We start from the raw sequence: 12,943 nt of genomic DNA, 5'->3' as shown, positions 1-12,943 counted from the left end.
ATTTTCTATGTTAATATGTTTACATGCATACATTTTAATTAATCACAATTAACTTGATAGAAAAGTCTTAAATTAAAATTATTATATTAAAGAACGATATATTTAAAAAAATTAGTTTTAATTGATTAAAAGTATAAGAAATAATCAATTAACTGTTGTTATCTTATATAGCTGATAATATTAATAATTAGACATCTTATTTTTAAGCGCTTTTTCAATTTTAATTTGTCTGATCTTAAATTTAAATAAAACCTTTGAACATTAAACTATTACTTAACTTAAACTTAAAGTAATAAGCATGTCTAATTTTCCTTAATCGGATCCATTTTATTTTAATTTGATTATGTAGTTTTAGTTTCTTAAACCATGTTAGTTACAGCTGCAGAGTAGGAATCCTAAGACATTAGACATTCTAGTAGCAACTAAGTTTTGGTTATCAATTTATAATATTAATATAAATTAAAATAACTTAAGTTACTAAATTCATTTTACTTAATTAATCAATCAATAAATACTTTTAAGTGGGTTTATCCGTTATCCTTCTTCGCACTTTTATACGATATACAATTGATTTTATCTCACATCATTTATTGTTGTGGGACACTTCATTCATTTTCTTGGAGGGCTCTGGTGCCAATATAATTGTAATGAAGAATGCATTTTTACAATGTGCAAAAGAGTGTTCTATATATAGTGTTAAGAGAGATCTAAATATGTCGAGAATATACATAAGAATATTATTCCATGATTTGGGGATGTGATCATGCTAAATTATATGCAAGATTCTATACATTAACGTAGAATACTGAAAACTAAATTAAGACTCTAACAACAATGTGTCACAAAATAATCCATTCTCATTCTGTACCATTACTTTCATTGTCCTATGAGTTTTTAGTGACAGATAAATAGTTCCGATGATACTAGAATCATGCCCCATATTTCCAATTAGTACTAATGATTTAATTTTTTTTTTAATATCTCAATATTAATTTTTGTTACAAAGCAAGGTACTCATTAGGGATCTAGCTAATTTTTGTTTAGCTGGATGGCGGAGCTCCATGTCACCAGCTTTGTAGTTGGTCCACTCAGACTTCAGTTGACACTTAAGCTCTTCTTTTCACATAAGTTCCTGGTCCCATTTAATATAATGATGTGTTTAGCTCATTTAACCCTAGGTAAATACTAAAGGTTTTCACCCTTAGCTGTTGTCGTTTTACAAAAGCTTTCTTTTATAAATTAAAGCTTTCTTTCACAAAAGCTTTACAAAGATTTACCATTCTCAAAGCTCCATATTCTTGTTACGATTAAAGAAAATTAGCAAGCTTTTCATTGATAACTATAAAGGAAATCAAGGAGAATGACCCTCGATTGGTGTTTGAGGGACAAAGGTGGAAAACACCCTAATACAGTAAGTTTTTGGCTCATGCTAATTTCTTTCCATTTAACTTGACATCTGGATATGAAATAGAAGTTGTTATGTTTGTTTGATACCTATGTGACTCAAATTTTGCAATGTGGTTCTGGTTCATTAGGTTTCTATTGTATATGAATTAGGGCTTTATAGTTGGATTCGAGAAAGACTTATTACTGCACTTTATTAAATTATCTTTTGTTATGTGTATTTTTTGTTTGCTTTCTCTGTAGTTGACTATGAGCACCTTAGTACACAATAGCATAGTTTTATAGCAGGCAGTAGTGGGAAAATTAGGATTAGTGTTGTGGGTTGGATCGACTTTTGTTCGTCTAATAAGATTTCTAAAATTAGAAATTAGTGGAATGGCAAGGGAGTTAGGGCTGGTAGTTGATGGGAAGCAAGTATTTTGGAAGCATCCTAGGAATTACAATAATGGATTGAGGGATTCACAAACTAATCAAGATGCAATAGGAATGTCTATGTTTGTGGATGAGAGTAAGGTTATGCATATATATGCTAAGGTAAATGAGATTGAACATAATGAGCAACAACTAGATAATAACATTATGGATATTGAGGAAATAAGGAATATGATGAGGAAGTGCAGAAGTAGAATGAAGAGACTGATGTAGAGAGTATTGAGTGGGATAATGGTGGTGATTTAGAGGATTCAGACTTTGTTGATTCAGATTATGATTTGAGGGAAGATGATGACAATATATTTGATATGTTTGTTGATAAGGAGTTAGAGATGGATAGGACAAAGCCAACAAGGGCTAACAACAGTGAGCATAATGCTCATATGGGGGATACAAATTCAGATGAGACACATTATTTGCCATCAGATTAGCTTGTCTCTCTGTCATCATCAACTGTGACAGTGATGCTAATTCAGTTAGGAAAAAGTGCCCTGTTTTTAATGAAGAAACATATATGGCTAATCCTGACTTGAAGATTGGTATGCTTTGACAACATTAATAGAAAAGTTAATCATAATTAGAAAAGTTAGAGAAGGGAAAGAAATTCTGTTAGATGTACAGAAAAAAATGGTCAGGAGGAGATAGGTTTCAAGTACTGAGGCCTGAACAACAATTTGTTGTTGATAAGAAGGAATGAACTTGCATTGTAGGAGGTGGAAATTGACAGGAATTCCCTACTGCCATGCCATATGTGCTCTTTGGTACATGAATGAAAACCTTGAGTCTTAATTGGCTGATTGTTACAAGGTCTCAACATTTTTAAAGACTTACCAACACCTGATTTTACCAACAATTAGTAAAGAATTCTAGCCTAAAGCTACAACCGCACATGTTCTTCTACCATGGGTACCTATTAAACCTAAAAAAGGTAGAAAACAAACCAGAAGGAGACTAGAAGAAGATGAAATGACAACATTAATTAAAAATGAAAAAGTGACTAAAAAAGGGAACGTCATGACATGCACTGTATGCGGTGCTAAAGGACACAACAAAAGATATCATGGACTTAGCAAGAAATAAACTTCTCAGCCTGGAAGAATAAAACAACCTAGTCATCCAAGAAGAAAGAAGCTTCCCGTGAGTTTTCTAACACTGACCTGTGAGTTTTCTAACACTGACATATTGCTTTTTACTTACAATTGCTTATATTTATAGTGTAATTGATTTAACAGGTGAAAAGAAGGATGACTACCAATGAAGAGACTATTGAACATGTTAATATGGATACAAATGACAGCATACCTGAAGAGTATACAACTGGAATTGATAGCATCCGTGAAGAGTATGCAGCTGGAGTTGAACATGAAGTGTTTAATGATGAGCCAAAGGGAACATCTTCTACTTTTGCAGCTTTATCACCTATTATACCTAGTCCACAAGTATGTTTAACTATGATTAATCATAATTAGGTATGACTTATATATAGATCACATTTAGATATGATTTTCTTCTAACATGTTTACAGTTACAAAATAATACACCAAGACCAAGTCAATACAAGCTACATCTACCACTGTTACACAACCCACTCCTCCAGATGTTAGAAAGCAGCAACCTAAGGGAAATAAATAGTTCAAGCCTCTTATACAAGCCAAAACCCAAACACAGAAGCATATACAGAACACTGGTGCTAGTACAAAGAAGAATGCAACTGATGCAGAAAAAGGCAAACAAAAGCTTGATGCTGGTGCTTCTAAAAAGAAGAAAGTTTGGATGCCTTTTGATTTTGGAGGAAACTCTACACTAAAAATTGGAAAGAAGACCTAAATATCTTGAATTTGATCATGTGATTTGGACAAAGATTTATGGGATTCCACCAATATGGGCTTTTTTATGTATTTATCATTATTAAATACTATTTTTTTTTGTCTCCTTTACTATGGTTGTGGTATTAACTTTTTTGACTATGCAGTGTTTAATGGTCCTGCATAGACAGGACTGTGTGTTGGATATATGTTATTGTCATTCTTTTGTAATGTCTAATACAATAGTGCACATGAATCCAACACACCCTATTTTATTTGTAAACTCATATTCAAGTAATGATGAGTAATTATTTTTGCTAGTTGTAGCATATATTTTATTCATTATTCTTTTAATCCTAATGTTTGTTTTTATTTCCTTTACTATTTTTTACATAGATAATATCACATTCTACATCATACCATATTGCACAACACAATAATTTTTTGAACCGAAATTGCACAACACAATTGTATGTCTTACTATTTTCCTTTACACAGATAATATCACATTTAGCATCAAACCACACTGCACAACACAATAATTTTTTAAACTGAAATTGCACAATACAATTTTATGTCTTAATAGTATAACCATTTATATAAATAGTTTACCCTTAACACAACCAAAATGTTTAGTACAATACTTAGCTACCAAAATAACAATACATATCAAAACGAGTACAATGTCAATAGACAAACTGTATACATCTTAGTACCCCACCCCTAACTCACATACATCTTGCACACAATCACTCCAACCAAAGCATAAAATCCTATCTTATACAGATTCCTACTGCACTTCATAGATTTTAATTCCTTCATTGTTTTAACCTTCATTTTTAGTTTGACAATTTCTCTCTTGTGTTCCATGTTCAAAGCTGCAATAGCTTCTTCCTTACTCTGAGATTCAAAAGCTTCCAAATTGGCATTTAACTTTTCGAGCTCACAAAGCATTAGCAAAGTCCTATCATTCACCCATTCATCATGCCAATTAAAGAACTTATAGTGTCCTCCCTGCATAAAAAAACACAAAAATCACTCATCACTAACACTCAAGCTTCTTCCACATTGATTACTCACCGCTAACCATAAAAAAGGTAGGAGAAACTAAATCAGTACTTACCTGATGAGCGCATCCCCAGAATTTTTGATCTGAGTTCCTTATAGTCCTTGACACGTAAAGCTTTGCTGGGATTCCACATCCACAATGCGATACCTCTCCTCCAAATGAAAACTCTTCAATATTAAGGACGCTGCAAGCATCACAAGTTCTCCATCTTCCATGAGCTTCGTCAACATCTGAATTTTTCCAGTCTAGGGCAACGGCTGTTAAGTAGATACAGTTTGGAGTAAAATCGAGTTTAAGGATTTTTAACTATTGGAATTGGGGTTTTATTACACATTTGGAATTGATTTTAGAGACCATGAGCTTATGTGGAAAGAGGAGCTTAAGTGTCACTGAAGTCTGAGTAGACCAACTACAAAGCTGGTGACATGGAGCTTCGCCATCCAGCTAAGCAAAAATTAGCCGGATCCCTAACGGGTACCTTGCCCTGTAACAAAAATTAATGTTGAGGTACTAAAAAAAAAATTAAACCATTAGTACCAATTGGAAATATGGGGCATAATTCTAGTACCACCGGAGCTATTTATCCTTTTTGCGACACTTACATACTTTATGCATTTCTATTCTAATACTTAGTATCAAATCAATCATATTCCATCTTTTAGTTTAAAAAAAGAATTAAACTCGATTTAATACAATAATTGCTTTTAAATAAATTGACGGGTAATAATTTTTTTGAACTTGAAATAAATTACAAGATATATGAGATTCTTACTTAGGCTTGGTGAACGGGTTGTCGAAGCCCTTCAAAATAAATTACTGATTTTCTTAAACTAATTTGTAGAAAAAGTGAAACCAGGTCGAATCCCAAGAGAACCAATGTGAATAGCTTCTCAAAGTAAAATAAAAGGGGGGTTTTTGAATGTTTGAATCAAAATTATAAATAAGCAGAAAATAATGAAGGTTGAATATTAAAGTAAATAAAAATCAATCTTAACAAATTTCCAATTCAAGAGTGCTAATTCCATCCAATTGTAATAATGATCATAGGCTAAAATATCAATTCTTCTATTCAAGTACTTAGTCTACTTATTCGAAAAAGCCGCAACAAGTGTAATTCTCCTAATATAATTGACTCGAACCCAACATCCAAATCAAAACTTACCATTAGTCAACTGGGCACGATAGCGTTTAATATCAACTTAATGATAGCATTAAGAATAATGAGAATGACTAAACCAACATTAATTTAATTGAGATAACTGCCATTGAAATAACCTTGTTCCTTTATTTCTCTATAGCCTATCATGCAAGCTATGTAATTCGAATAAGCCGTAATCACACACACATGAGCCAGCTCCTTGCTACTTGTGTCAATTGTTCATGACAATTACGGATCACAAACTCAAAGTTTAGTAATAGAAAAATCAATATCAAAGTTGAGTTGTCAGTTCAATCAATATCAATAATTCATAAATAATAAGAACAAGAAATAAAGAATACTTGAATTAAAGAAGAATTCTGTTAAGCACAAAGCCTCACAAAATCACAATTGGAATTTATTCACTCTTGAATTAGAAACTAAAAACTTAGCCACTCATGGTGGAGTAAGAATTCACAAGAATTGTAGAGAGTAGAAGAAGAATAAGAATATGAATGAATTAGCTCAAAGTATCTAGCCGTCCTTATATAGGAAGTAAAACCCTAAATCCTAATAGTAGAATCCTTATCAAAAAGAAATATGCTTCCTATTTAATCTTATCCCTATAAGGAAGGATAAGATTAAGAGTGATCTAAACAAATTAAAACCCTAAATACATGGAAGAAAGTTCTATTAATCTAACACTTCAAAAAATAAAGGAAATTAACTAGGGATAGGTCCACCACAAATTAATCTCTGCAAATTTCGAAGCTCTCTTTCACATCTTTTAGCAGCTCATGGGAAGCAAGGCGTGGTCACGCCTTGTTGACAATAGTCTTCTGCACAGATTTCTGCACTTCTTCCAAAAGACTTTATTTTGACAAAATGATGACTTAAAACATGTCTTTAGGCTGGATTTTGTTCCATCCTTGATATTTCATCACCTAAGTCAGAATAAACATAATTTCCATAATTAAGTACATTATTCAACCAAATCGCAAAGGAATTAAACACAATAAATATAACTATTTTTGACCTATCACTTGGTGTATGCACCACAACTAATAAAAGAATAACATGTATGTATTAGTATTTTACATTTTGGTATTTGATGATTAACACATATTTTATTAATTAAAACTAATGTATATGTGACATATATCAAATCTAGATAAGAATTTTCTATAAGGCATATAATTTTACAAGTTATAGTAAAATTAAAAGATATAATTATTAAATAATTAAATTTATTAAATAATTAGTAAGCATAATTATTATTGGTTTAAATTTTTATTAAATAAGTAATAAATAAAATATAACGAGTATGCATAAATCTGGTGGTTTAATTAGAGATAAATTGTAATATAATAATTTCTTTCAAAAAAGAATTATTCTCTTAACAAAAAAAGTATTGTTCATGTTGTGAGATTAAAAAAATAATTTAAAATGGTATGAATTTAGTACAACAATGGAATAAAGTCTGTTAATTGTATATAGAGTTGCATATAACATTATGTTGAATAATATTTAAATTAAAATTAAAAAATGAAGAAAATAATAAAAATAAAATGATTAAGTTTATTTTTAAATAATTAAATAATAGATAAATAATAATAATATGTGAAAATCAATAAAAATCTATTAATGTTTACAAAAGTATTTTTAAGTAAAGTCTGTGAAAGTCATTTATAAAATAATAAATTTTGTAAAGATCATTAAAAATTTTAAAAGCTCTTTAAAGATAATTCATTTAAAAAAAGTCTATAAAAATATTTAGAGACCTCAATTTTGTTTAAAAGAGACTTTAATCCCTATTCTTTAAAAAACTTAACTTTTATTATCCAATAAAATTTAACTTTTGATTTCTAAGATTTAAATAACATCAAAACAATATAATTCATGAGATTTACCTGCAAAATTTTAGTGTCTATATTTACAGGACAACAAATAAGTTAGTTCCTCTATTTTTCACTCTATTTTTTTAGATTTTAATTTTTTATTATTTGTTCTTTATAAATTATTTTTTCTAATTTTACCAATTTTGTATTTCTTGAATTTTTTACTTCAACTTCACTTTAATAGCAATAATTGTGCACTAAATTGAATAAGTTTTTTCGCCTAAAACTATTCTTTTATAATCTTTTTAAAACATAACTTGTGCTACAATATATTTAAATGTTAATTAGAAAATATTCTCTAACAATTAATTATATTGGTTGATGATATAACAAAGTAAAATTGATTGTTCGTATCATAAAGTAAATAATTGATAGATCAAAAGATGATATTTTCTGTAAAAATTATATAGGTAATAATAAAATAAAGTATGATGCTTCCGCAAACAAAACAAGTTCGAGTTTCCCCTTTGTCACTATCTCACCCAACATATCTGTTGGGAGCAAGAGCATATCCAAGTCCCATATTCAGTTAAATCAGATCTAGTAACGCTCACTACTGAGGCGAAAGAAAGGAGCATAGCCACTCGACCAGCCCTTGAACTTAGCTCTCAGAGCGAAAGATAAGCAACTATGCATCTTGAATGTCTTACCATCCTTACTCAAACGCTCTAACCCTATCGCTTTGTAAACTCTGCTCCCAATCTAACTAAGAGTCTATTTGAACCCTGGTACTGATCTTCTTGTTGGTTTTGCTACATCAGTACTTACAGTCGGGTGGCATAGTGAAATTCCTCACCGAGCAACTCATTTTGAAATCTTTTGTCGAGTCTTGTGTGTGGATTCTTTTTTTTTTTTTTTGGTATATAGTCAATACTTCTCTCTTTATATTAATCTAACAGATTTTTGAGATTCAATTTGAGACTGGGACCTTAAACAACAGGATTCGCAGCAACGACACTTGACTTTTTTATAGGCACAAGTGACTGTGAAATTTGAACCTAATATAAGGAAACAAAATATTTATCCTTTTATAAATGTAAAATTATACGGTTATTTTATTTTAGAGCTCTCCTAAGCAATTAATTTTATATAATTAAAAAATCATAATTTTAATAGGTTAATAATTTTTTTTGGCACTTTTTTACAATATGATGAACACAAATATTGAATGGAATGTGGATGGGAAATAGAGGTGTTCTTTGTAATTCGGAGAGAGATTTTATTATGTTATTTTCCTGCCCCATCGCTATAAAAGACTAAAAAATAGCTGAATTATTAGCTATTCTCAAAGCCTTAGAACTTTGTGTGTCCCATCATTCTGCAGCTAACAAAAAGTTACTAATGGAGTTAGACTATTTATAAAGAATCGAATGCGGACTTTTTTTATTAACAATGATTGAATTTACATTCTTAAAGAAAATTATTATGATTTAAAATTGAAATAAAAAGAATTTTAATGTAATAAAAAATACAAGCATATATTACATCAAACTAAATAATATTTAATTTTTAAATAATTAAAATTAATAAATATATATAAATTATTTATTAAATTGGTGTATGGCAGATGGCAGAGGTACATCAGCTAACAATATTTCAGGCCACATAATAAAAGCACGTTACAATATCTTGTAGTGCATTCAATTTGATTGCTAGACAGTGGGGTACCATTACCAGTCCTTAAAAGTTCTTACTGTGCCCTTATCATTCGTGAAAACTCAGGCCACATAAGAACGACGTCCTCTAAAATTACAATATCTTGTATTGCATACAATTGGATCGCTATACAGTGGATAGCTTATGAATCCTCACTGTTCTACTTAAAGAACTCCATAATCCAAAAATTACAGGCACAACATACATATCTAATGCCACGAAATCCAGCAGCAGTTGCCAATGCTAAGAATTCATGCTCAGTTCGTTCTCTTCCTCCCTCGAATCCAGTCATCAAAAATAAATCAGCTTGGAACTTGGCTTTGTTCGCAGCTTTGCTAGTTTCCGGCACAACTGGAAGAACAAAGTCCACAGCAATCACCTTTCCATCATCTGGAAGAGCTTCGTAGCAGTTCTTTAGCAACCTCAAGCAGTGTTCATCACTCCAATCATGAAGGATCCACTATAAGTACCCGTATCACACATTATTAGTCATTTCTTATGTGGTTAGTTAGTTAGGGATTAAATCAAACATTTATTACCTTCATGAAAATGGCTTCTCCTTTTGGAACACTTTCGAACATGTCTCCTCCTACGTGTTCCACGCCTGCAAAAGAAAACCTCTCCTCTTTTTATTAGACATATAGAACATGCTATCAAAGAATCTCATGATAAATACATAGATCTACTTTTAAATTTTTACCAGGAATGGCCGGGGCACATTTGACAACATGAGGCAAGTCAAAATTAATACCCTTGAGATGAGGGTATTTAGAAATGATTGCCTTAAGAGTGTGGCCTAACCCACCACCAACATCCACGAGCTGCTTCAGTTGCTCAAAAATTTTGCATGCGAGTATTTTTGTAATGAGAAAACTGGTGAGGTGGACCATTGCAACGTTGAAAACATGGTTGAATCTTGAGTCCAAGCTAGAGTATTCAAAACAATTTGTTCCATGGAACTTTTTGAATGGACTTCCTCCTTCAAGAACTGCATCTTTAATCTTACCCCTTGACGTTAACAGATCAACAAACTAGAAAATTAGCAATTTTTAGCCCAAAAAAGCGAGAAAATTAGTAATCAGTAATCAGATATCTTATGAAAAATTAATATGACCAACCAGCTATCCAAATAGACCTTGTCTTGAATCAAGGCCATGAAGGGACCAAATGAATACCATCTTGGTTAGGCACAAAATATTCAGACACAGGTGTTAAACTGTAAATTCTCTCCAAGCCATTTAGAGAGCAACCGAGCACATTATGTCTAGCCAAGAGGCGAAGGATACGATCCAGCATTAAGGCTGCATCCGGGTTCTGCACATCAGGAATCTCTGCTGTAATTTCAGAAGCAGAGAGCTTGGACTCTGGACCTGCTTTGGCTATAATCTCAAACACTCCTAGTTCAATTGCTGTATGCAGGGACATGGGTAATGCTGAGCCCAGCGCAAGTTGCAAGGCATATCCAAAGTTTTCATCGTGCTCTTCATCTATAGGATGTAGACGAGTTTCCGCAGATGAAGCCATTCTTAATTAAGAAGTGAAGTTGTTTCAATGCATTTGAGTAGAGTGAAGATCAAGAACGAGATGCTGCCTTTTTATAGCAAAAGAAAGTGAAACTAAGACTTGTTTTAGACTTCAACATTTGAAGATAGAGACATGCTCAATTAACAAATTTTAGTGAAACCGAGGCCACATAATAAAAGCACGTGGTGTAAAATTACATATTTTCGCATACAATTGGATGGCTAAGACTTGTTTCCTGTGTTGCATACAATTCGATCGCTATACAGTAGGGTAGCACTTATAAATAGATTAAAGAACTTCTAGATAATTTTTATTAGGAAGAGTATTTAGATAATTTTTTATGTTGGTTAGCGTAGTTGTCGATTTAAATATTTATTAAATAATTAGTAAGCGTAATTATTATTAGTTTAAATTTTTATTAAATAATTAATAAACAAAATATAACGAGTATGCATAAATTTGGTGGTTTAATTAGAGATAAATTGTAATATAATAATTTCTTTTTAAAAAGAATTATTCTCTTGACAAAAAAAAAATATTGTTCATATGTTGTGACATAAAAAAATTTAAGAATGGTATGAATTTAATACAATAATGTAATAAAGTCTATTATTTGTGTATGGAGTTGCATATAACATTACGTGGAATATAAGTCCAGGACATACCAGAAAACACTTCAAACATTTCAACCATTTATTTAACAAGGAGTCGGATCACCAAGACTTTATTATTTTTCCTGACTCCGCTACACAACAGAAAACACGATTATTAGTAGATAGTCCGACAATTATTATTTTAATTAACAATCCTCACAATATTTTTCTAATGCTCAATACAATAATTAATTACATAATTTTTCTCAACAAACTATAAAATCATGGGGCTAGAGAATTACCGAGACACCTAATCACTCGGTCACCTCTAGCCGTCGAAGTCCGATCAACGATCTGAACGTGCCTATGGACTCGAGACAACGTGCTGATGACGATTCTAGCTTTCGATCTTCCGATCCGACCCCCGATCATCTGGAGAGATTTACGGACAACCTCGACCGTCGATTTTCAAACAGAGTCCGATCGCTGCGAAACCGGTGCCATTGGAAAGCTTGAGCTGAGGGAAGTCCGGATATATCCTCCGATCAGCCAAAGCTCGCCGGAAAAACTCGAAAACACGGCTGCCTCTACTTTCTCTCTCCACCGCAAACTTCCAACTCCAGCCACCATTTGCGTCGCCGCTGCTCCCAAAAGGAAGCCCACACTCAGGTGAGTTGATCGCCACCCGAGTCGGCCGCCAAAGCCACCGGAAACGCCACGCACGATGTTGATAGCCGCTGCCTTCTTCCTTGCGTTTTCCGCCGTTGCCGCCTGCTGGAGCTGCTGCCGTCTTTGCCGTCGAGTTCGCCGGCCTCCGCTACGCCTTCGGCCCACTTCACGGCACCTCCGCAGCCCGCCACCATCAGCTGGACAACGCAGCCGACGTCCTCCTCTCCTTCCTCTCTCTCTTCCCCGACGCTCTTCTCCTTTTCTTCTTCTCCACGACTTTTAGTCCCTGAACTTTTCGTATTTACTATTTAGTCCCTTAACTTTTTAATTACTAACAATTTTACCCTTCAAAATTTCTGATTAACTCTTCAACTTTTCTTTGGCCTTTCAATTAAACCCCTAATGATTTATTTGGACCAAATTAGAATTATTGAAAATATGGAATTACTTATTTACCATTGCTTTTAAATGTGAAACTACCAAAATACCCTTATGGCCACACTTAATTACAAAAATACCAACCATACAAATTTTCATTAAAACCCCAATATTAATAAAATTATATTTTTAACCCTTATTTCAAAATTAATTATCAATTTAATCCTAATACTTAATTAACTTAATTAATCAATTTGCTAACTATTTTTCAATTAAAATCAACACCATTTGCTAATTAAAATTTATCATTTCCCAATAAATTTTCTATAAAAATATTATTTACTATTCCTTTCATGACTTTCAAATATATAAATTAA

The 12,943-nt window shown here is 32.1% G+C and overlaps 1 protein-coding gene and 1 pseudogene across 1 annotated transcript; one reads left to right on the top strand and one right to left on the bottom strand.

The window, feature by feature from the left end:
- The first annotated feature begins 1,281 nt into the window (after window positions 1–1,281).
- On the top strand, window positions 1,282–4,040 carry LOC125370118. Its single transcript, XM_048374570.1, has 3 exons — window positions 1,282–1,411; window positions 3,069–3,275; window positions 3,362–4,040. Exons 1-3 carry the CDS (start codon window positions 1,361–1,363, stop codon window positions 3,641–3,643), a joined length of 540 nt encoding a protein of 179 aa, XP_048230527.1. The 5' UTR covers window positions 1,282–1,360; the 3' UTR covers window positions 3,644–4,040.
- A 5,312-nt stretch (window positions 4,041–9,352) lies between these two features.
- On the bottom strand, window positions 9,353–11,238 carry LOC8270762 (annotated as a pseudogene).
- Between the last annotated feature and the right edge of the window lie 1,705 nt (window positions 11,239–12,943).

This window comes from Ricinus communis, chromosome 1, assembly GCF_019578655.1.
Source record: "Ricinus communis isolate WT05 ecotype wild-type chromosome 1, ASM1957865v1, whole genome shotgun sequence".
Classification (NCBI taxonomy): Eukaryota; Viridiplantae; Streptophyta; class Magnoliopsida; order Malpighiales; family Euphorbiaceae; genus Ricinus; species Ricinus communis.
The sequence above is the reverse complement of the archived record's forward strand: the minus strand, read 5'-3'. Positions and strand labels throughout refer to the sequence as shown.